Source organism: Sorex araneus, chromosome 6 (genome assembly GCF_027595985.1).
Source record: "Sorex araneus isolate mSorAra2 chromosome 6, mSorAra2.pri, whole genome shotgun sequence".
In the NCBI taxonomy this organism is placed as follows: domain Eukaryota; kingdom Metazoa; phylum Chordata; class Mammalia; order Eulipotyphla; family Soricidae; genus Sorex; species Sorex araneus.
In genome coordinates this window covers 168,076,028-168,099,021 of record NC_073307.1, presented here as the reverse complement: position 1 = coordinate 168,099,021, position 22,994 = coordinate 168,076,028, and the positions used below count along the sequence as shown (strand labels likewise).

Sequence of the window (22,994 nt, the reverse complement as noted above, 5' to 3'; positions counted from 1 at the left end):
CAGCTGACCCCAACTGGAGGATGTGTGGGATCAGCAGGACAGTGGGGTGGAGGACATATGGAGGCTGCGTGTGCAAGTGCATGTGTGTGACTGAATCAGTGATTGAGTATATATACATACATCGAGGGGTTCACACCCGGCGATGCTCAGGGGTTACTCCTGGCTCTGCACTCAGGAATTACTCCTGGCAGTGCTGGGGGACCCTATGGGGTGCTGGGGATCGAACCTGGGTCAGCCGCGTGCAAGGCAAAGCCCCTGCCCACTGTACTATCGCTCCAGCCCCAAGTGAGTGAGTATGAACGAGTGTGAATGACTATGTGGGCGTGTGTGCGTGTATGAGTGCGAGTTACTGTGTGTGAGAGCCTTGTGAGAGTGTGAGGTATGTATGTGCAGGTGAGTGAACGGGTTCGAGTGAGGGTGAGTGTGCTGGAGCTGGGGGCGGGGGCCTGGCTCACCTCAGGACAGCTGAGCGGGGGACACGCCTTCCTGGTGGTGACCACGATGAACCTGTCCTGGTGCTTCTCACACGTGTGGTTCACACAGCCATTGCCAGGCTCCGACCAGGTCTCCCCGGGCTGCAGGGGGACGGGTGGGCCGATGAGCGCCCCTCCTCCAGGGCCCTCACAGTCCCCAGTCCTGCCTTGCCATGAAGATCAGCTCCCTGCCGGCCCCCCCCACGTGCTCCCAGACCCCGACACTCACAGAGTGGAGCTGGGCGCTGCCACTCACGACACAGGCCACCTGGACGCAGGAACCACAGCACTCTCCGGGCCGGGGCTGGTACTCGAAGCCCTGGAGGTTGCAGAGACATGCAGCCTGAGCCCGCGGGCACGGCTGGGCTGGGGCGCCTCGTGGGGGCAGCGTGGACACTCACCACAGAGCAGTTTGAGTCGCAGATCTTGGTCTGACAACTGACCACGAAGGTGTCCTGGGGGGTGCCCTTATGGGCTTCGCATCTGCAGGTCTCACACAGGCTCTGGGAGATCACGGCACCAGGCTGCGAGGGGCAGAGCTGCTGAGCCGGGGCAGGACCCCGCCAGCCGTCCTCCCAGGGAATAGTCCCAGGAGCCTCCTGCCCGGACCCACTTGGGCATTCCCGAGACTGCCCCCCACGGAGGGGTGTCCTCCAGGAGCCTCCCTGTCCTGAGGCCTCCCCAGCCTCCTACCTGGTACAAAGTGCCATTGACGCTGCAGCCGGGAATGAGGACTGCAAGAGAGAGGAACAGCTGACACCCACCCCGGTCTGCAAAAGGCGCCCCCAGAGACACGCCCCTCCCCTGAGCTAGGCCCCGCCCCTTGGGCAGACCCCCTCCCCTGAGGTTAAGCCCCGCCCCCAAGGTTAGGCCCCCTCCCCTGAACTGGGTCCTGCCTCTGAGCGAGGTCCCGGCCCTGAGCTAGGCCCCGCCCCGTTAGACCCTTTCCCTGAGTTTGGCTCCTCCCCTGAGATCTACTCCTCCCCAGGACATGCCCCTCCCCCAGTCTTGCCCATGGGGACCCAGTGTGGTGCCCCCAACTCACCACAAGTCTGGGTGGGACAGCAGGCCCCTTCCTGTTGGCTCAGCTCCAGGCGGAAGCCTTCGGAACAGCCCATAAACTCTGGGCAGTAGCTGGCATTGCAGACTGCAGCAGGCAGAGACTCAGAGCAGCGCCCTTCCCACCCCCACGCCCCGCCCTGGCATGGGGGCAGCAGTGGGGCCGGAGCCCGGTGTGCTCCCCCCCGCCCCCGCCAGCAGCCCAGACCCTCACAGGGACATCAGCTGGTGTGAGTGTATGACTATCACAGGGCTCACCGCAGCTGTAGGTGGGACAGCACTGGCCAGCCTGGGGGATGGTGGCGACGGGCATGAGGCCCGGGGAGGGGCAGGCAGGCGGTGGCGGACAGGTCTGGGGATGGCAGGTCAGGGTCCGACTGGCGGCATCACAGGTGCACTCCTGGCAGTCAGCGACCACCGTCTGTCCGGGCTGCAGGGGCAGCGATACGGTGAGCGGTCACTCAGCCCAGGGGAGCCCCAGAGTAAGGTGTGGGGAAAGGACAGTGTGGGTCCCAGAGATCAGGGCAAGTGGAGTCCAGTCCAGGGCATCCAACAGGGTTCTGGGGGGCTCACAGAGGGAGCCTCGTCCCTCCCTGGGATCTCCCAGGGGCCACACTCACCTCCACGGGCTCCTCATGGGGCCCGAGGCATCCTGCAGGCAGAGAGGATCACGGGTCAGCAGGACCCCAGCCCAGCCCAGCTGCCCCCTGCCCCCCCTGCAGGACCCTGCCCATCCTGCCAGGCCCCGCTGGACCAGGACGCACCTGTACACCCCGTGGGCACGCAGATCTCCGTGCTGGTGCTGAAGAGCACGCTGCCTTCAGGGCAGAAGCAGCCTTCAGAGATGGAATCTTCTGGAATGGCCCTGTGGGCGGGAAGAGGGTTGGTGGGGACAGACAGGCCAGCAGGGATGGGCAGGGCAGGAGGGCAGGCACTTACAGGAGGCTGGCATTGCCATAGCAGTAAGTGGGGTTGGCAGGGCCGCAGGGCCGGTACACTCTGTTGTCGGGGCAGGTGAAGGCTGCGGGGAGGGGAGCATGCCTGAGCCTGGGGAGAGGGCTCCATGGCCAGCACCCGTGCCCTGGGTCCCCAGCCTGGAGGCCCCCTCTCCTCTCCAGGGACCTCCAGAACAGGTTTTTCTCCTCTTGCTGGAAGCCCGCCCTGGCCATCCCAGCAGCTGTGGGCACTCACGGCATGTGTGGTTGGTGAGGCCTCGCCAGTCGATGCACAGGTTGTAGGAAGCACAGAGAGAGGAGTAGAGCTCCAGGCTGGAGCAGACCACGTCGGGGTTGCTCACGTGGCACTGGTCAAACACACAGCCTTCATAGTAGGGCCACGGGGGGATCGCCTTGTGGCATTCCGAGAACACCCTGGCATGGGATGGGCAGCTCAGGGAAGGCCCGGTCACTCCCCCAGCCTCCCTCTCCGACAAGCCCCTGGAGCACCCTCCCATCCCTGCTGGAGTCTCACTCGCTCAGAATCAGCTCACAGATGGGTGATGATGGGCAGGGGACGGGCGAGGGTGTGGGCAGGCTTGGGGGCACCGGGGGCGGCCCTTGGCAGTACGGCTGCTCCAAGGAGGTGACCCTCCAGTAGCGGGACATGTCTGAGCAGGAGGAGACCGTGGTGCCTCCAGGCAGGCGACAATCGTCCTTCTGGTCATTGGTGCAGGTACCTGGGCGGGGGGCAGGGGGGGTCAGGCAGGCAGGGTGGTCCAAGAGCTGGGTGATGTCCTGTGCTCACATCCCCGTTGGAGCTGTGAGGTTCAGGCAGGAGTGGGCTCAGGTGGGCTCAGATGTGGGGTTCAGGTGAGCTTTGGTGGGTTCAGGTGTGGGTTCAGGTGGGTTCAGGTAGGCTTAGGTGTGGAGTTCAGGTGAGCTCAGGTGTGGGTTCAGGTGGGTTCAGGTGTGGGTTCAGGTGGGTTCAGGTAGGCTTAGGTGTGGGGTTCAGGTGAGCTCAGGTGTGGGTTCAGGTGGGCTCAGGTAGACTTAGGTGTGGGGTTCAGGTGAGCTCAGGTGTGGGTTCAGGTGGGTTCAGGTGTGTGTTCAGGTGGGCTCAGGTAGACTTAGGTGTGGGGTTCAGGTGAGCTCAGGTGTGGGTTCAGGTGGGTTCACGCGAGTTCAGGCTTAGTTGTGGGGTTTAGGTGAGCTCAGGTGTGGGCTCAGGTGAGCTCAGGTGTAGAGTTCAGGTGAGTTCAGGTGTGGGGTTCAGGTGGGCTAAGATAGACTTAGGTGTGGGGTTCAGGTGAGCTCAGGTGTGGGTTCAGGTGGGTTCACGCGGGTTCAGGCTTAGGTGTGGGGCTCAGGTGGGCTCAGGTGTGGGTTCAGGTGGGCTCAGGAAGGCTTAGATGTGGGGTTCAGGTGAGCTCAGGTGTGGGTTCAGGTGGGCTCAGGTAGACTTAGGTGTGGGGTTCAGGTGAGCTCAGGTGTGGGTTCAGGTGGGTTCAGGTGGGTTCAGGTAGGCTTAGGTGTGGGGTTCAGGTGAGCTCAGGTGTGGGTTCAGATGTGGGGTTCAGGTGGACTCAGATGTGGGGTTCAGGTGAGCTCAGGTGTGGGTTCAGGTGGGCTCAGGTAGACTTAGGTGTGGGGTTCAGGTGAGCTCAGGTGTGGGTTCAGGTGGGTTCAGGTGTGGGTTCAGGTGGGCTCAGGTAGACTTAGGTGTGGGGTTCAGGTGAGCTCAGGTGTGGGTTCAGGTGGGTTCAGGTGTGTGTTCAGGTGGGCTCAGGTAGACTTAGGTGTGGGGTTCAGGTGAGCTCAGGTGTGGGTTCAGGTGGGTTCACGCGAGTTCAGGCTTAGGTGTGGGGTTTAGGTGAGCTCAGGTGTGGGCTCAGGTGAGCTCAGGTGTAGAGTTCAGGTGAGTTCAGGTGTGGGGTTCAGGTGGGCTAAGATAGACTTAGGTGTGGGGTTCAGGTGAGCTCAGGTGTGGGTTCAGGTGGGTTCACGCGGGTTCAGGCTTAGGTGTGGGGCTCAGGTGGGCTCAGGTGTGGGTTCAGGTGGGCTCAGGAAGGCTTAGATGTGGGGTTCAGGTGAGCTCAGGTGTGGGTTCAGGTGGGCTCAGGTAGACTTAGGTGTGGGGTTCATGTGAGCTCAGGTGTGGGTTCAGGTGGGTTCAGGTGGGTTCAGGTAGGCTTAGGTGTGGGGTTCAGGTGAGCTCAGGTGTGGGTTCAGATGTGGGGTTCAGGTGGACTCAGATGTGGGGTTCAGGTGAGCTCAGGTGTGGGTTCAGATGGGTTCAGGTGGGTTCAGGTAGGCTTAGGTGTGGGGTTCAGGTGAGCTCAGGTGTGGGTTCAGGTGGGTTCAGGTGTGGGTTCAGGTGGGCTCAGGTAGACTTAGGTGTGGGGTTCAGGTGAGCTCAGGTGTGGGTTCAGGTGGGTTCAGGTGTGGGTTCAGGTGGGCTCAGGTAGACTTAGGTGTGGGGTTCAGGTGAGCTCAGGTGTGGGTTCAGGTAGGTTCATGCGGGTTCAGGCTTAGGTGTGGGGTTTAGGTGAGCTCAGGTGTGGGTTCAGGTGAGCTCAGGTGTAGAGTTCAGGTGAGTTCAGGTGTGGGGTTCAGCTGGGTTCAGGTGGGCTCAGAGGGTCCCAGGGGCCCCCGGGTGGAACGCAGGGGAGCGGGGTTGCAGGGCTTACCGCACTGGCCCTCCGTGTTGTTGCCGAACTTGCTGAAGGGCACCTCCACAGAGAAGATGAGGCCGGAGAACATGACCCGCACACCCAGCTCAGGGATGCGCACGTACATCTTCACGCCCACCTGGGAGATGACCAGGCCTTCCTTCTGGAAGCCAGGGCTGACCACCTCGCCATTGAAGAGGATCTGCATGGGGCACGAGACAGGGTGCCATGAAGGCAGGCGGGCGCCATGCCCGGCCCACCCCTCGGAGCCCCACCCACCTGGTTGGTCATGCGCCCAAGCACGGGCCTGCGGGTGAGGGTGACGCGGGTCTGCCTGTACTCCACGATGATGGCCTGCGGGCAGGAGAGGCCATCCTCAGCGTCGCAGAAGTAGTTGTCGATGAGCACGCGGAAGTGCCCGAACACAGGCAGGATCTGCTGCACCAGCACATACGTGCAGTTATCCAGGAAGGTGTAGTAGGTGCCGTCGAAGGTGATGTAGTGAGGGTCGCCCCAGCCGCTGCAGACACCTGTGTGAACAGCGCATCAGCGGGGCCCGCAGCGCGTCAGCGGGGACCCGCCTCCACCCTGCACACATGCCCCGGCTCACATTGGCACTGGTACTGAGGGCAGCAGCGATCCTTGTCCTCCACCATCACAGCAGGGTAGCCATTGGCACAGGTGGGCATGACTGGCAGTGGGCAGTGCCGTGGATGCAGAGTGATGATGTGGTTCCCCTCACAGGTGGCCTGGGAGCAGTTGGCCAAGAGCCAGCTCTCCCCTTTCTGCAGAGAGAGCACCATGCAGTGTCACACCTGCCCAGCCACCTCGAAATCCCAGAGAGTCACAGGGGCAGAGCCAGAATGCGATGGCGCCGGGGGGCCCACACATGCCTGATCCCCTTGCCCCTGTCCCCTCCTCAAACCCAGTCTGGGATCCCCAGTCTCTGCAGCTGCCCCACTGCCAGCCTGGCTGTCCCCTGCATCTCTAGCACTGACAACCCCGCCAGTACCCCTGAGCAGAGCCACCCGGGCATGTGCTGCGTCCCGGAACAGCTTCCGGGTCCTAACCCAGGCTCTCCACAGTGGGGCTGGACTCACCTTTCTGGGTGGGACAGCATTGGGGCAGCCCACATCCGACCCGTGACCGGGGGGAGACGAGGTGGGCACAGACAAGGAGGTGGCAGGTGCCGGGGGAGTGCTGGTGTGGCAGGTCTTGTCACTGCCCTTGACCACTTGGCAGTCATGGGTGCATACAGCATGGTAGCAGTGCCCGCTCAAGTCTTTCTCCTGGTAGATGGTGGAGCCTGGGGACATGGACAGGGGTTGGGGAGCCTGCAGGCGTGGGAGGGACCAGGAAGCAGGGCAGGCACTTTCCCAAATGAAGAAATGTGGACAGACGCCTCAGAGAGGAAGGCAGGGCACACACATACCTGCTGGGTAGAGCTTGTCGGACACGCTGCAGAAGCAGGTGGGGGGCACAGAGCTGCGTGCGGGGGTGGAGGTCATGGGCCGTGTCACTGGGGTCACAGAGCAGTTCTCCTGGGGCTCACAGCACAGCACCCGGATCTCGTAGTTGAGGCACATCTTGAAAGGGCCCTTCTGGTCCTCATTCCGGCACACCAGCCCCACGTCGGGGTGGCACTGCACCACCTGGTCCAGCTGGTCGATGCTGACGTCGGGGTGGTTCTCGGCTCGGCACTCCAGCCCGCCGATGTAGTCCAGACGCCCGCAGACCTTCTCCCCTCTGCTCATGATGCGGTTGTAGGTCTCAAAGTCTCCTCCGTGGGGCCCGGGGGTCGGGAAATCCACGTCCACCCAGTGGGTCCAGGAGCACTGGGGCTGGCAGACAGGGGTGCCAGATGTGGTGTGGGAGGTCTCAGAAGTAGAGGCAGGAGTGATGGTGCTGGTGGTGGGGGGCGAGGTCGTGCTGGTGCTGGGGGGCGAGGTCGTGCTGGTGGTCGGGGGCGAGGTCGTGCTGGTGGTCGGGGGCGAGGTCGTGCTGGTGGTGGGGGGCGAGGTCGTGCTGGTGCTGGGGGGCGAGGTCGTGCTGGTGGTCGGGGGCGAGGTTGTGCTGGTGGTGGGGGGCGAGGTCGTGCTGGTGCTGGGGGGCGAGGTCGTGCTGGTGCTGGGGGGCGAGGTCGTGCTGGTGCTGGGGGGCGAGGTCGTGCTGGTGGTCGGGGGCGAGGTCGTGCTGGTGCTGGGAGGCGAGGTCGTGCTGGAGGAAGGGACAAAGTTGGTGGGGGTCACAGAGCAGTTCTCCTGGGGCTCACAGCACAGCACCCTGATCTCGTAGTTGAGGCACATCTTGAAAGGGCCCTTCTGGTCCTCATTCCGGCACACCAGCCCCACGTCGGGGTGGCACTGCACCACCTGGTCCAGCTGGTCGATGCTGACGTCGGGGTGGTTCTCGGCTCGGCACTCCAGCCCGCCGATGTAGTCCAGACGCCCGCAGACCTTCTCCCCTCTGCTCATGATGCGGTTGTAGGTCTCAAAGTCTCCTCCGTGGGGCCCGGGGGTCGGGAAATCCACGTCCACCCAGTGGGTCCAGGAGCACTGGGGCTGGCAGACAGGGGTGCCTGATGTGGTGCGGGAGGTCTCAGAAGTAGAGGCAGGAGTGGTGGTGCTGGTGGTGGGGGGCGAGGTCGTGCTGGTGGCGGGGGGCGAGGTCGTGCTGGTGGCGGGGGGCGAGGTCGTGATGGTGTTGGGGGGCGAGGTCGTGCTGGTGGCGGGGGGTGAGGTCGTGCTGGTGGTGGGGGGCGAGGTCGTGCTGGTGGTTGGGGGTGAGGTCGTGCTGGTGGTCTGGGGCGAGGTCGTGCTGGTGCTGGGGGGCGAGGTCGTGCTGGTGGTCGGGGGCGAGGTCGTGCTGGTGGGGGGGGGCGAGGTTGTGCTGGTGGTGGGGGGCGAGGTCGTGCTGGTGGTCGGAGGCGAGGTCGTGCTGGTGCTGGGGGGCGAGGTTGTGCTGGTGGTCGGGGGCGAGGTCGTGCTGGTGGGGGGGGGCGAGGTTGTGCTGGTGGTGGGGGGCGAGGTCGTGCTGGTGCTGGGGGGCGAGGTCGTGCTGGTGGTCGGGGGTGAGGTCGTGCTGGTGCCTGGGGGCGAGGTCGTGCTGGTGGTGGGGGGCGAGGTCGTGCTGGTGGTGGGGGGCGAGGTCGTGCTGGTGCTGGGGGGCGAGGTCGTGCTGGTGGTCGGGGGCGAGGTCGTGCTGGTGGTCGGGGGCGAGGTCGTGCTGGTGCCTGGGGGCGAGGTCGTGCTGGTGCTGGGAGGTGAGGTCGTGCTGGTGGGGGGGGGCGAGGTCGTGCTGGTGGTCGGGGGCGAGGTCGTGCTGGTGCCTGGGGGCGAGGTCGTGCTGGTGGTGGGGGGCGAGGTCGTGCTGGTGCTGGGGGGCGAGGTCGTGCTGGTGGTCGGGGGCGAGGTCGTGCTGGTGGGGGGGGGCGAGGTCGTGCTGGTGGTCGGGGGCGAGGTCGTGCTGGTGCTGGGAGGCGAGGTTGTGCTGGTGCTGGGGGGCGAGGTCGTGCTGGTGCTGGGAGGCGAGGTCGTGCTGGAGGAAGGGACAAAGTTGGTGGGGGTCACAGAGCAGTTCTCCTGGGGCTCACAGCACAGCACCCGGATCTCGTAGTTGAGGCACATCTTGAAAGGGTCCTTCTGGTCCTCATTCCGGCACACCAGCCCCACGTCGGGGTGGCACTGCACCACCTGGTCCAGCTGGTCGATGCTGACGTCGGGGTGGTTCTCGGCTCGGCACTCCAGCCCGCCGATGTAGTCCAGACGCCCGCAGACCTTCTCCCCTCTGCTCATGATGCGGTTGTAGGTCTCAAAGTCTCCTCCGTGGGGCCCGGGGGTCGGGAAATCCATGTCCACCCAGTGGGTCCAGGAGCACTGGGGCTGGCAGACAGGGGTGCTCGGGGCCGTGGTTCTGTGTGTTGTGGTTTGCGGGGGCACGTGCGGTGTGCTGGCAGTGGGGGTGGTGGTACTCCCGCACTCGTCCACCAGCTCACAGCACTCGATGCGGATCTGGTAGTTGTAGCAGATGGGCGGCAGCTGGTCCTTGTTCCGGCACAGCAGCCCCACCTGTGTGTTGCACAGCAGTGTCTGGCCCAGCTCCGCCAGCGGGGTGTCTGGGAAGCGCTCGGCACGGCACTCCACGCTTTTCGGTGCCTGGCAGAAGTGATAGCCCTTGGCCCTCAGGTTGGAGAACGTGTCGAAGTCGCCCCCGTTTCTGTCTGACTGGGGGTAGCTGCCATCGATCCAGTTTGTCCAGGTACAGTGCTCACGGAGGCAGGACACCTGGGTGGGCTCGGTGTCAGGCGGGGGTGTGGTTGTGGCTGGCGTGGGGGTGGGCGTGGTCCTGGTGGTGGGGGAGGTGGGCGGGCAGGCCCGGGGGGTGCAGCATAGCACCTGGACCTGGTAGTTGTGGCACAGCCCCGAGATCTGCTCCTTGTTGAAGCAGGTCAGCCCCGTGGTCAGGCTGCACTGCACACGCTGACCCAGCGCCTCCAGTGGCAACTCGGGCGCATCCTCCGCACGGCACTGCACTTCCCGAGGTGCCTGGCACACCCAGTGCCCATGGGCACGGAGGTTGTCCAGGGTATCAAAGTCACCACTGTCCTTGCCCTGTCCTGGGCGGCTGACATCCAACCACGGTGACCACTGGCAGACCTCTCCACAGCCTGTAGTCGTGGGCAGCCTTGGGCTTGTGCTGTGTGTGGGCCTGGGGCTGGGATGTGTACCGGGTGTGGGCGTGGACCTCACCCCTGGGGGCAGAGAGCAGAAGGGGACAAGATGAGGGCCAGGTCTTGCCAGGGGGGACCCTGTCCATTGTCCCTTTCCCTGTCCTTGCCCACCCATCCCCAGAGGTAACAGGTATACTCCAAGCAGAATCTGCTTGTGGGGCCCCAAAAGTTAAGGTTCCTGGGGTCTACAATCTTGGAGAAGCCCTGAGAAAGCCTTGGGGTACTCACAGGTAAGGACTGGGAAGGGCAAGTGGGGGGCACCCAGGAGAGGTGCACTGCAGGACCCCGGTGAAGAGCCAGCTCAGCTCCGAGGTCAGGCAACCCCTCAGTACTTTGGGGCCACACCTGGCGATGCTCAGGGGTCACTTCTGGCTTGCACTCAGGAATTATTCATGGTGGTGGTGCTCAGGGAACCATATGGGATGCCGGGGATCGAACTCGGGTCAGCCGTGTATAGATAATGCCCTCCCCACTGTGCTATCACTCCGGCCACCCCTTTCAGTGCTTTGGGGAGCAAATCAGGGCCTTGTCCTGCCGGGGACAGGAGGACTTCATGACTACAGGTGAGGCTGTGGAGCACCCTGACCTCTACCCCCCCAGAGCCCCCTCACCATGTGTGGAGAAGGTGAAGGTGGTGGTGGGTGCAGAGGTGGTGGTGGGGCATTCCAGGATGTGTCTTTCAATGGTGCCATTGGTCCCGCAGTGGGCGTAGATGCAGCCACCCGTGCCATCCGTGGTGTTGTAGATGGAGTCGCCTGGGCGGAATCTCAGGCCCTCATAGGTGCAGACACAGGCTAGGCACAAAGGGGGCATCAGGGACAGGGACTGGGCGGTGCTGAGGCCAAACTGGGCAGGACTTATTGGGGTGGGGTTGGGCGGGGATTCAGGGGCTGAGACTGGGCGTGGCTGAGCTGGGCAAGGCGGGGTTGGAGCAAAATACCCCCCCAAGCCCCCAGTTCTCCCTCCACTCACCTTCGCTGTCATATACACACGTCACGCCACTCTCAGTGCACATGCTGGGGACAGAGGAGGCAGGTGAGAGGCTGTGGTCACCCCCAGAGCCTGAGTCCACTCCCCTCCAGTGCTCCTCATCAATGGATCCCCGTTTGCTGCCCCCCTCGCCCTCCCAGCTAGTGACAGGGAGGCGCCCGCTCAGACCTGCAGGAACCAGGTGGGCACCTGGGGACCATGGAGGGGACCCGCCCCGCGCCCACGTCTTTGTCGCCTCTCACCAGGACTGGCAGTTCTGCTCTGCAGGCACCTGTGCCCCGGGCAGGTAAACCTGGCCACCGACGGGGCAGGAGGCGGGCGGTGGGGGTGGGCATTCGGCCACACACTGCATCTGGTCTTCATCAAAGATGGGAGACTCTGGGGGACACTTGGGGTAGCAGCCTACAAGGCAAGAGACCCCTGAGTCCAGCTGAGACGCCCTGCCCACATAGTGGGAAGTCCCATCCACATTGTGCCGAAGCCACGCCCACAACAGGGAAGCCCCGCCCAGGATCGCCCACATGACACTGAAGCTCCGCCCAGGCCCGCCCACATGGCAGAGGCCCCACCCAGACCCGCCCACAATACCAGAAGCCCCGCCCACACCCAGGGAAGCCCCGCCCCAGAGGAGCCGCCTGGGCTGAGCGGGGGGTGAGTAGCTCTCACCCTCCAGGCCAGGCAGGTTGTGCAGGCAATGACCGCTGGGGTTCCGGCAGGTCCTCATGCAGGGCACCCCGCACGGCTGGTAGTGCCACTCGCACTGGCCCTCGGGGTTGTAGTAGTCGCAGAAGAGGGCTGTGGGGGTGGGGAGGGCTCAGCAGGAGTCCCCAAGTCCCTCTCCCCTGGGCTTGTCCCCCCTACCCAATCCCTCTTTCCCGGACCTGCCCTCCAGTGCCCGGGTGAGAGATGGCTCCGCAGGCACACATGTCCAGGGGTGAGGGTGCCTAATCCCCACCCCAACTCCGCCTGGCAGGGCAACAGGGGTTCCAGAACCTTCTCTAAGCCTGCGACCTCCCTGTCAGCCCCTTCCTCCAGACCCGGCCCCCCAGGCCACTCACGGCAGATGTCGGGGGTCCTCCAGGACACGCACACGCCCACGTCGTGGCAGGCCTGGGCGTAGGCGGCCACGGCTGTGCAGAAGCACTCGCAGTCCCCGCCCGAGTCGCAGGCGCATGCGTCGCTCACGCAGGCCTCGTAGTACTTGGAGGGGTCGACCTGGGGGCGCACAGGCTCCTCAGGCTCTGCAGGGCCTGCCCAGACCCCGAGCCCAGCCGAGTACCACCCACGTGCCCGTGCCTACGTGAGCGTGGCAGGCGGCAAAGGTGGCGCTGTTGATGAGGCTGCACTGCTTCTGGGCCCACGACTTGCGGTAGGGGTTGGCCGTGCAGGGGTCCCTGGGGACGGGCGCGTCCGGGCAGGACGGGGAGAACTTCCAGCTGTTGCCGAACTCCAGGGCGTTGCCCACCACGGACTGGCCCCGCGTGGTGAAGTCGTTGATGGCCTTGTCGTCGAAGTTCCCGCAGAGCCCGCAGACCCTCCCCTGCGGACGCACAGCTGGTGACTTGGTGCCACCCACAAGGGCGGGATGGGAGGATCCACCTTCTGCCTGAGCGCCCTCAGCCCCCAGGGACACAGGCTGTGTCCTCCCAGCCTCCCCGGAGTATGGGGGCCCTGGGGGGAGCCAAGGTGGGCTTCACACACCCCAATGCAGGGCCCAGAATGGTGAGCAGTGAGTCCCCCCAAGGAAGGCCCCAGGACACTGACTGTGTCTTTGTGGGGACAGAATCTCTCCTGAGGATGGCCAGTGTCCACAAGAGGGGACAAGTCACATAGCATCACCTGGTCCCAGGGGACTTGGACACACACACACACACACACACACACACACACACACACACACACACACCAGTCCTCCTCTTTCCCCATCCCTGTCTCTGTCACCATCTCTGTTTCTCTGTCTCTGTCTTCATCTGTCTCAATCTCTCTCTGTATCTCTGTCTCTATCTGTCTGTCTCTGTCTCTATCTCTGTGTCTTTGCCTGTCTCTCTGTGTCTCTGTCTTCATATCTCTGTCTCTGTGTCTGACTCTCCATTCCTCTGTGTCTCTGTCGCTGTCTCTCTGTATCATTGTTTTTGTCTCTGTGTCTCTCTGTCTCTCTGTATCTCTCTATGTCTGACTATGTCTCTGTCTTTGTCTCTCTCTGTCTCTATCTCTCTCTGTCTCTTTGTCTCTGTCTCTCTGTGACTCTGTCTTTGTTGCTCTGCAGCTCTGTCTCTCTGACTCTGTCTCTCTGTCTCTGTCACTCTATCTCTCTCTTTCTCTCTAGATCTCTGTCTCTCTCCTGCGCCCATCCCAGACCCTCGCCCAGTGCTTCACCTTGAACTCGAGTCCAAGCCTGAGGAAGAGGCTGGTCTTCTTGTCCCACATCAGAACCAGGCCCACCTGCATGTCCACCACCAGATAGATGCCCATCTGGCGGATGGAGAAGGGCGCTGCCCGGCCTGGGGCCTTCTCGATCACCTCTGCCTTCCCGTCACTCAGCCTCAGCTCAAAGCTCTGTGAAGAGAGGGCCACTCAGGGCTGCGGCATGGGGTGGGCCCTCGGGGTGCCCCACCCGCCCCACTCACCCCCAGGAAGAGCTTGATGGACTTGGAGCAGGTGGTGCCTGTGGAGCCGCAGGGCACATTCTCAGTGACCACTCGCAGGGCATCCTGGGAGCTGCCATTCCCGCCGCCGCAGTGGTCCTGGGGGAGAGGGGCCGTTGGGGCGTGTGGGGTCTGAGGCACGTCCCTGGGTCTGTCCCACACCTGAGTCTGTCCCACCCCGGGCACTGAGCACTGTACCTGAAGCAGTGTGTACTCGCAGTCCCCGCTAAAGGTGTAGCGCTGGCCGTCGAAGGTGAGGTAGTGACCATCCCCGTACACTGCACAGGTGGCAAGGCAGGGCTCATCGGTGCAGTGCCACTTCCTGTTCTCACAGGTGCTGGGGGCGGGGGGAACTGTTAGCCAACCTATGCCCGGAAGGGGCGTAGATTCCGTGGGCCAGGATGGCCATGCCTCGAGAGCCTGATTGCACACACATGTACCATACACTGACGTACACACAGAGACACACATGGCCACATGCATGCACCCACAGACACGTGTTCAAGAACATAATGCACATACGGCATTGTTTACATTGTACACATGGGCAAACATGTGCACAGAGACATATATGCATACTGGCACATGCATGCAGCATACACTACACATGGAAGCACATGCACACATGACACACATATGTATGCACACACACAGATGTGTATACACACCAGGTGTTGCAGCCCACGCGGATGCTCTGGCCAGGCTGGTAACTGGCCTCGTTGTGCATGCAGGGACACTCTGCCTCGGCCACGCAGCCACCGTTGCCGTCAGCCACCAGCCCGTCGGGACACACACAGCCGGACACGCACTGGGTGCTGTACTGTGGGCGGGATTCGCTTCAGACGGGGCAGGGCAGGAGCTGCACGCAGGGACGTGGGGCAGCGGGACACAGGCAGTGGGTGGCGGGGCTGGCCCCAGACTCACGCAGTCCATGTCCAGGGTGTGACAGCTCTTCTGGCAGGCAGCCCCGGCCGCCCCGGGAGTGGCATTGCGGCAGTCGACGTAAACCATGGGTGGGGCACAGACTGTGGAGAGAGATGCTGTCAGGGGCCCCTGGGAGCACCCGGCAGGGGTGGCTTAAGAGCTAAGACGATACGGTGTGGGTGTGCGCCTGTGTGCACCTGTATGTTAGCCCAGCTAACTCAGACACTGGGCACTGGCCCCTTGAGCGTTGTGGAGGTCACAGGTGCCTCCTCATTGCCCAACTCACCTGGGGTGGGGCTCGGTCTTCCCATGCAGGTGAGCGTGCCCTGTGTGCAGGTGCTATAACAATAGGGGCCTGGTCAGGGGGGCTGCCACGTGCCCCCCCACCCCGCCACCCCGTGGGGCGGGCTCTCACCAGAGGGCCCCGTTCTCATGCAGCGTCTCCCCACTGGGGACCACGGAGCCCCCGTGGTAACAGGGGCAGCTGCTGGCCGGCACACACTTCCCTTGATCGTCCAGGAAGGTGTCAGGGGGGCAGGTGCAGCCGTCCACGGGCACAAAGCTGATGGCACAGGTGATGTCCTCGCCACTCCGGGCTCTGCAGGTGGGCTGGCAGGTGCGGATGTGGTACTGGTAGGTGAGGGACTTGGGGCAGTTGATCATGGGCTTCACTGTGAGATGACAGGGGCATCGTCAGACAGACGCTTGGTCCCCTGGGCTGGCCCCCAGGCCTGTCCCCGTGATGCCTCGGGCCCGTCCCCATGACCCGAACCCCCCCTGGCCCGGCCCCTCCAGCTGTGTCCCAGCTGGGGCTGGAATCTCCTGGACCCTCTGAGCCCCATCAGGGCCTGGGAGCCTCTGCTGCAGCCTCGGGGTCCCCGGCGGCGCAGGGCACTCACTGCAGGCGCCGTCCCTCCAGCCGTCCAGCAGCACGCCCTTGGCGGCGCAGGCGCGCACGTAGGAGGACAGGGCCGCGCACATGCAGTCCTCGCTCTTCTCACAGTTGCACGTGTCGAACATGCAGTTCTGGGGGCAGGCGCGGGCGTCAGCAACCCCCATGGCCCATGACCCGCGGCCCCTTCCCGTTCTCCCAGCCTTCCACTGGACCCGCCTCTGCGGCTGGCTGTGGACTGTCAGCCTCCCCCCTGACCCGGGGCCCCCCGTGCACCCCACTTGGGCCGCTTCCTGGTGGTGGGGCACTGGTGGCCAAACCAGCAGGGCATGAGGGAGGGTGGGACTGTGTGGGGTGCTGTGCGGGTCGGGAACCCTGGGAGGCGGCAAGGGGCAAGAGGGGGCCAGGTGCAGGTTTTACCGCGTAGTAGGTGGTCGGGTTCAGCACGGCGTGGCATGGGGCAAAGGGGCCCTGGGCGTCTGTCAGTCTGGAGCACCAGTGCTGAGCATACTTCTCTGTGGACAGAGGCGGTGGGGTCACGGCAGCCAGGGTGCACAGGCCCAGGTGAGCCCTGTGTGAGCTATGGCTGCTGTGGCCTGCCCACACACGAGTCCGTCCAGGGCCTGCCCCTCCACCCTGGGCCAGGAAACCCCTGTTGCCAGAGGGGCGGGCACACACCGTTCTCCACGCTGAGGGAGCAGGGGTCCTCGAAGCTGTTCCTGACGTTGGGACAGGCGGCCTGGGTCTTCCAGGTGTTGGCGAAGGCGGCGGCGGTGCCCTCCACCACGCCGCTGAGTGCGCGGAAGTCATCGGCCTGGTTCTGGTTGAAGTTACCGCAGAGGCCTGGGGCGAGGGGGTGCATGAGCCCCACCTGGGTGGCCGGGGTGGGGGGCTGTGGTGGGAGGGAGGGAGGTGCCGGGTACTGCTTACCGCAGGTCTGGCCCCGCAGCTGGGACTCCAGCTGCACAAACACCTGCATGGTCGGCACCAGCTGCACTTCCAGCTGCAGGCCCAGCTGCGTGTGGGCGACGATGAAGAAGGTAGACGGCCGGAACAGGGTGACGTTGGCTGGGGGCACAGGGCAGAGTGACGTTGGCTGGGGGCCCAGGGGCCAGGCTTGCAGGGCGGTGAGGGTGTGGGGAGTGCTGGGGCGGGCTAGGGCAGGGGCAGGGTTGGCAGGGGAGTGGGGGGACTGGGGCAGGGCCCACCTGCAGACACGGGCAGCTGTGTATAGATCTGGTTCACAAACACTTCCCCGCTGGCCTTGATCACCACCACCTGTCGGGGAGGGGGCATGGGACCAGGACACTCACACCAACCCCAGGGGCCACCCCAGCACCCCCTGCCCCCCAGTCAACTTCTCACAGGGGGACCTGCATCTCTCAGCTGTCTCTGTGTGGGGTCACACCCTGCGGTGTTCAGGGGACCCGGCAGTGCGGGGATCAAGCCAGGCTCCCCCATGCACTCAGTCCTCTGAGACCCCTTGGCAGCCCCACGGATGGAGAAGGAGACGGGAAGCCCGGCTCCCTCCTTCCTGGCTGGGGGGCTAGAGGCCGGAGCCCCCAGCCCTGCAGTGGGGTCTGAGGGGCCACCCCTGGGGACACTGCTCACCGCCTGCCCTGCGCCCAGACTCAGCGTCACGCTCTTCAGGCAGGTCTCGCTCTCTGACAGTCCGCACCTGCGCAGCTCGGCCAGCACGGAGAAGGTGCTGCCCTGCAGGGGCTAGGGGACACAGGGACAGAAGGCCTCAGCCGGGGGCCCAGCAGCCAGGCCCTGCCCCGCCCGCGCCCACCTCCAGGGGCCCCGGGCCGGCCCCCGCACCTTGGCCAGCACGTAGCTGCAGTCCCCGTGCACCGTGTACTGCCTCTCGTCAAACGTGGAGATGTGCGCGCCGCCCAGGACGGCACAGGTTCCCGGGCACGGCAGCTCCTGGCAGCTCCACCGGCCCGCGGTGCAGGTGCTGTGGGCGAGAGAGCCTGAGCGCGCCCGGCGCGAGGACGGCCCGCGGGAGAGGCCCCCTGCCGCCCACTGCCGGGCCTACCACTGGGTGCAGTCTGTGGCGTAGCCCGCGCCGGGGGCGAAGGGGGTCCCGTTGTGCACGCAGTGGCACTGCGACACGGGGATGCAGCCGGTCTGGCCGATGTCATCGAACACCGTCCCTGGGCGGGGAGAGCTGCGGTGAGCGCGCCGACCTTGCGCGCCCGGCCGACCCGGTTTCCGTTCCCCGGAGCACTCTGCCGGGAGTCACGGAAACGCCGCACCCAACCGTCCCTCAGGACATGACAGACGGTGCTGCGGTGCGGAACCGAGCCCAGCTGGGGGCAGGGGCGGGTCTGGACAGCCGGGGGATGGGATCCAGGGCAGGAGGGGGACAGAGTGGGGCCTGTGGCAGGGGTGTGGTCTCGTCAGGGAGAGTGTCTCGGTGAGGAGGAGCCTGTGGTAAGGCGGGACTGTGGTGAGGCGGGGCTGTGGGGGGGGGGGGCTGTGGCGGGGCTAGGCCTGTGGTGAGACGGGGCTGTGGTGAGACGGGGCCTGTGGTGAGGGGGGCCTGTGGTGAGGGGGGCCTGTGGTGAGGGGGGACCTGTGGTGAGACGGGGCCTGTGGTAAGGCGGGGCCTGTGGTGAGGCGGAGCCTGTGGTGACACAGGGCCTGTGGTGAGATGGGGCCTGTGGTGAGGCAGGGCTGTGGTGAGGCGGGGTCTGTGGTGGGACGGGGCCTGTGGTGAGGCGGGGTCTGTGGTGAGGCGGGGCCTGTGGTGAGGCGGGGTCTGTGGTGAGGCGGGGTCTGTGGTGACACGGGGCCTGTGGTGGGACGGGGCCTGTGGCGAGGCAGGGCTGTGGTGAGGCGGGGCTATGGTGAGGCGGGGTCTGTGGTGAGGCGGGGCCTGTGGTGACACAGGGCCTGTGGTGAGGCGGGGCTGTGGTGAGGCGGGGTCTGCGATGAGGCGGGGCTGTGGTGAGGCGGGGTTGTGGTGAGGCGGGGTCTGCGGTGAGGCGGGGCTGTGGTGACACAGGGCCTGTGGTGAGGCGGGGCTGTGGTGAGGCGGAGCCTGTGGCGAGGCGGGGCTATGGTGAGGCGGGGCTATGGTGAGGCGGGCCTGTGGTGAGGCGGGGTCTGCGGTGAGGCGGGGTCTGTGGTGAGGCGGGGCTGTGGTGAGGCGGGGCCTGTGGCGAAGGGGGGGGCTGTGGTGGGTGGAGACTTGGTGGGTGGGGCCTGTGTGAGGTGTGGTCTCGTTGGGGGCGTGGCCTGCGGCAGGGCGTGGTCTCATTGGGGGCGCGGGCCTGTGATGAGGCGGGGCCTGTGACAGGGCGGGGCCTTGGCGGGCCAGGCCCGACCCGGGCTTAGGCCAGGGCGGTGGTTCCTGTCTCACCTTCCGGGCAGAAGCAGCCGGCCATGCAGTGGTCCTCGCAGAGCTGGGCGCCCTCCGGATTGGAGCAGGTGTTGGCGCAGGGCGAGCCGCACTCCTGGTGCTGCATGCCGAGGGGGCAGGTGGCGGCTGCGTGGGGACAGCTTGGTCATGCACAGTCCCCCCTCAGGTGTGGGCGGGCGGGGCGGGCGGGCACTCACGGCAGAGGTCCGGGCTGCGCCAGTCCAGGGGACGCCCCCCAGCGTGGGCGCACTGGCGGGAGAACTCGGCCAGCGTGTCGCACGCGCAGCTGGTGATGTCGCTGTGCTCACAGGCACACAGGTCGTGCTGGCACGCATCCAGGTAGCCACTGAGCTCCACCAGGCCGCTGCAGCCAGAGAAGAGCCGGCCACGCAGGAGCTCCTCACAGATGCTCTGCAGGGGACACTCACGCTCAGTCCCACCTGCCCGGGGAGCAGAGCCCCCCCCTTCACGCCCACTTACGGAGTTGGTGGAGCAGTTCCTGGGGGGCTCGGGGACAGGGTCCTGGCACTGCTCTGTGGGGCCATCCATCTTCTGCAGGTTCCCGAACTCCAGGGGGCTCACCCAGACATCTGCAGAGGCACAACCACAGACTCTGTGCCCGCCTGCCCGCCTCTCCTCACCCTACTTCATACTTCTCACCCTTACATCCCGCCTCTCCTCACCTCCACATCCACCGCTCCTCACTCTACATGACACTTCTCACCCCTACATCCCGCCTCTCCTCACCTCCACATCCATCGCTCCTCACCTCTACATGACACTTCTCACCCCTACATCCCACCTCTCCTCACCCCCCCGTCATCCTGCCTCTTCTCACCCTCACATCCCTCCTCTCAACTCATGTCTCTCCTCTCCTTACCCCTATGCCCCTCCTCTCCTCCACATCTCTTCTCTCCTCACCCTATGTTTCTCTTCTCCTCACCCCCACATCCCATTTCTCCTCACCCCTGCATTCCTTCTGTCCTCACTGCATGTCCCTTATCCCCACATCTCTCCTCTCCTCACCCCATGTCCTGAGCTGTCCCTCCACACCTTCCCCCACCTCACTGTGGCCTTTGAGGAGCCTGAGACAATGCAAAAGGAACCCCTGGGCTTCGTGTACAAGGAGGCATGTACATGTGTTGGGCCGTGTGTACATGTGCCCAGGACTGGGGAGCAGCCCTGCGCAGAGGTCAGGCAGCTCAGTCCCACCAGGAAGCTGGTGAGGGCGGCGGGACAGGGCTCAGCTGGCACCTGGGAGCAAAGGCTCCAGGGCCCAACTGGAGGCAGGTGTGGCTCTGGCTGAGGCTGTGCTGGGGTGCCCGAGACAGAGCACCAGCCTGAGAGCAAGGGCACCACATGTGCGGTGGGGCTGTGCAATGTGAGCATGTCCGTGTGTGCAGCGGGACTGTGTGCAGGCTTGCGTGCAGGTGCAGGGGGTGGGAGTGGACAGCTGGCACGGGGCTCTGACGGGCCTCACCGTGAGGGAAGAACTCGTTGAGGTCAGGGATTCCATTGAAGTCTCCACAGAGCCCGCAGGTCTGGTTCGCATATTTGGAGTCCAGCTCCAGCTGTGGGGACACACCAGATGCTGACCCCCCACGCCCCTCCCGGGAGGCACGGACAGCGGGTGTGGGAGCTCCCCAAGAGGGACTAGGCCAGGAAGCCGCACAAGGCAGGGGGCTGCAGGGTCGCTCCTCTGGGCCCACCCTCCCACGGCCGAGGCCTTTGCGCCGCCTCTCGGGCTCACCAGCAGGCTGTCGTCCTGGTTCCACATGAAGACCAGGCCCAGCCGGGCCGTGACCTTCAGGTAGCTGCTGCTTTGCTCGATGGTGACCCCGAACTGGCTGAAGGGCAGCTGGACTCTGCAGAGAGAGGGTCGGGCTCAGGGGGTCCCTGAGCTGGTCCTGCCCGCTGCCGGGGCCTGGGTGCCCTCCCCGGGGGGCAGACTCACGGGCTGCCGTCCACCAGCACAGCTTGCCGGGACAGCTGCAGGACCACGCCGTCCAGCTTCATGGTGATGCCGCGGAGGGTGGTGGCGTTGGCCATGCCACGCCGCAGCTGCACGTTGAAGTCCTCGTAGGTGCCGCCGCAGTGCGCGGACAGGACGTAGTTGCACAGCCCGGGGAAGCGGAAGACGGCGCCGTCGAAGGTCTTGTAGTGGAAGTCGCCCCACGTGCTGCACACCCGGCCGTTGTGCGCGGGGTTCGAGGCTGCGGCCAGAGCGGGGCCCGGCTGAGGCTCAAACTCAAGGTATGGGAAGACCGACCAGGGGCCCCCGGAGAGGGAGGAAGGGGGACCCCCACATCCCGCCCAGTCTGGGGTCTCACTCACCTCGCACCACAGGGACAGTCCGCAGGGGCGGGATCATGGTCACCCCACGCACTGAGTCACCTGTAGGGACAGGCGCCGTGACCCCAGGCCTCGGGGAGAGCCCCCAGCCCAGCTCCCACATCTGGACGCAGGCTAGGACGCTGGCCAGGCGGGACCTAGGGAGGGGCCCTCACTGGGAGAAGCCCGGGTCCCCCTCCCCCAGCCCCCGCTCAGGGCATCGCCTGCCTCTCCCGGGACCGAGGACTGAACTGAAGAGAAGACATGGCCGGGGCTGGGGGTCCCCCAGCCTGTCTCTGTCTCTCTGCCCATAGCAGGAGTCCAACCCAAGCCCCGGGGCGCAGTGGGAGGACTCACCGGCGGGGCTCTGTGGCGTGCGATGCAGATCCGGGGGGAGGCCAAAGTCTGTGGGGCTATGCTGGGCCAGGCCTGGGGCAGAGGGGGGGTCTGAGTGGCAGGAGCCCGGGGGACCCAGATGTGAGTCCCTCGGGCCCACCACGGCTCCCTGTGGCCGTGACTGTGCGGGAGGAGGTATGGCACTGGCGGGGGAGGGGACCGCAGGGATGCCCCTGATGGGAGTGCAGGGTATGTGGGGGCTGCCCCAGTGGGAGTGCAGGGTGGCCGGGACGGGGTGCACCCAGGGACCCCAGCCACAGACAGAGCGGGTGTGTGCATTTCTGGGGTGCCGGGCGCCGGGCTGGCAGCATGGAGCCTCACTGGAGCCCCGTCCATGGACCCCCGGCACCGGCAAGGGTGGGGAAGCCCCATCCAACACCCTGGTGCCCTCTGTGCTCGGGACCCCCGGGGCCAGCTAGAGTGGGAATGGGGGCTCCTGGCTCTGAGCGCCGTGGGGCAGAGAGGACCTGGACGTGCCCACCCCTCCTGGGGCCTGAGACCCCAGGAGGCACCCCAGGCCCAGGCAGGAGAGGCAGCAGGGAGGGGCGAAAGGGGCAGTTCACTGCCGAGGCCCAGAGGGGGCTGCGGGAAGTCCACACCCACCGCAGCGGCCCACGAGCCCCTACAACGTGAGGGGCAGCTACTGCGTGGGGCAAGACCCAGCCACCAGGACCCCCGCAGCCAGGACCCCTTCCACAGCCGGGGCCCCCTCAGTCAGGGTCCCCCTCCACAGCCAGGATCCCCGCAGCCCAGACCCCCCTGCAGCTGGGACCCCTGAAGCCAGGACCCTTCTAGCTGGGACCCCCCCAACCATAGCCAGGACCCGTCCAGCTGGAACTCCTCTAGCCAGGACCCCTGCAGCTGAGACCCCCGCAGCCGGGACCCCTGCAGCTGGGACCCTCCAGGCAGGACCTGGTGCCCTAGCTGCCGACCCTCACCTGTGTGCCGGGCACAGGCCAGGGCCAGAGCCAGGGCCCAGAGAGGGGCCAGCTTCCTCCGGCCGAGGCCCATCCTGGAGGAGAAGTCGGCGCTCTAGGAGGGGGTCAGCGCGCAGGAGCCTTATGTAGGCCTGGTGCTGGCACCAGCCCTGAGGCTTCACGTGAGCAGGTGAGGCAGGGCCGGCGGGTCGCTCACCAGGTAAACAGTGGGCACTGACTTCGGTTGAGATGGGCGTGCCAGCCAGGCGCGGCCGGATTCCTGAGGGCTCCCCGAGTCCTGGCACACAGGCATCCTGCCAGGCCGTGGCCCGGCACCTCCCCGGGAAAGGTCCCCTGAGCCTGGGCCGGGCCTGAGTCACCCCGGAGGCTACGCAGCCCAGATGCTGAGTGTTGAGGGGTGGGGGGAGCGAGAGGATATGTGAATGAATGGGAAGCGTGTGAGTGTGTGAATGTTGAATGTGTGAGCGAATGTGTGCGACTGAGAATGTGAGTGTGAGAGTGTGTGTGTGAGAGTGAGCATGTGACTGAGGGAGTGTGTGAGTGACTGTGTGTGAGAGTGAGAAACTGATGTGTGAGTGTGAGTGTTGTGAATGAGAGTGCGTATATGAGTGAAAGTGTGAGTGTGTGTGTGTGAGTGTGT

At 65.3% G+C, this 22,994-nt stretch overlaps 1 protein-coding gene across 1 annotated transcript in view; it reads right to left on the bottom strand.

Annotated features, from left to right (window-relative positions):
- The window catches only part of MUC5AC (mucin 5AC, oligomeric mucus/gel-forming), a 32,183-nt gene that overhangs the window by 4,163 nt on the left and 5,026 nt on the right, over positions 1-22,994 (bottom strand). Inside the window, exons 2-47 of the mRNA XM_055143845.1 lie at positions 22,355-22,448; positions 21,378-21,449; positions 21,024-21,155; positions 20,644-20,902; positions 20,440-20,554; positions 20,170-20,260; positions 19,170-19,279; positions 18,887-19,100; positions 18,690-18,815; positions 17,361-17,478; positions 17,141-17,279; positions 16,931-17,041; positions 16,528-16,597; positions 16,250-16,387; positions 15,998-16,162; positions 15,740-15,834; positions 15,327-15,453; positions 14,843-15,098; positions 14,714-14,766; positions 14,428-14,528; positions 14,172-14,323; positions 13,702-13,840; positions 13,486-13,602; positions 13,235-13,414; positions 12,159-12,398; positions 11,917-12,073; positions 11,525-11,653; positions 11,101-11,260; positions 10,841-10,884; positions 10,480-10,662; positions 6,572-9,754; positions 6,240-6,445; positions 5,750-5,924; positions 5,419-5,669; positions 5,158-5,341; positions 3,003-3,207; positions 2,724-2,902; positions 2,472-2,553; positions 2,297-2,397; positions 2,153-2,184; positions 1,791-1,962; positions 1,519-1,620; positions 1,167-1,207; positions 875-997; positions 703-792; positions 456-575 (exon numbers count right to left, since the gene is read on the bottom strand). Of these exons, the coding sequence (XP_054999820.1) occupies positions 456-575; positions 703-792; positions 875-997; positions 1,167-1,207; positions 1,519-1,620; positions 1,791-1,962; positions 2,153-2,184; positions 2,297-2,397; positions 2,472-2,553; positions 2,724-2,902; positions 3,003-3,207; positions 5,158-5,341; positions 5,419-5,669; positions 5,750-5,924; positions 6,240-6,445; positions 6,572-9,754; positions 10,480-10,662; positions 10,841-10,884; positions 11,101-11,260; positions 11,525-11,653; positions 11,917-12,073; positions 12,159-12,398; positions 13,235-13,414; positions 13,486-13,602; positions 13,702-13,840; positions 14,172-14,323; positions 14,428-14,528; positions 14,714-14,766; positions 14,843-15,098; positions 15,327-15,453; positions 15,740-15,834; positions 15,998-16,162; positions 16,250-16,387; positions 16,528-16,597; positions 16,931-17,041; positions 17,141-17,279; positions 17,361-17,478; positions 18,690-18,815; positions 18,887-19,100; positions 19,170-19,279; positions 20,170-20,260; positions 20,440-20,554; positions 20,644-20,902; positions 21,024-21,155; positions 21,378-21,449; positions 22,355-22,448 (9,333 nt within the window). The remainder of the gene's footprint in view (positions 1-455; positions 576-702; positions 793-874; positions 998-1,166; positions 1,208-1,518; positions 1,621-1,790; positions 1,963-2,152; positions 2,185-2,296; positions 2,398-2,471; positions 2,554-2,723; positions 2,903-3,002; positions 3,208-5,157; positions 5,342-5,418; positions 5,670-5,749; positions 5,925-6,239; positions 6,446-6,571; positions 9,755-10,479; positions 10,663-10,840; positions 10,885-11,100; positions 11,261-11,524; positions 11,654-11,916; positions 12,074-12,158; positions 12,399-13,234; positions 13,415-13,485; positions 13,603-13,701; positions 13,841-14,171; positions 14,324-14,427; positions 14,529-14,713; positions 14,767-14,842; positions 15,099-15,326; positions 15,454-15,739; positions 15,835-15,997; positions 16,163-16,249; positions 16,388-16,527; positions 16,598-16,930; positions 17,042-17,140; positions 17,280-17,360; positions 17,479-18,689; positions 18,816-18,886; positions 19,101-19,169; positions 19,280-20,169; positions 20,261-20,439; positions 20,555-20,643; positions 20,903-21,023; positions 21,156-21,377; positions 21,450-22,354; positions 22,449-22,994) is intronic.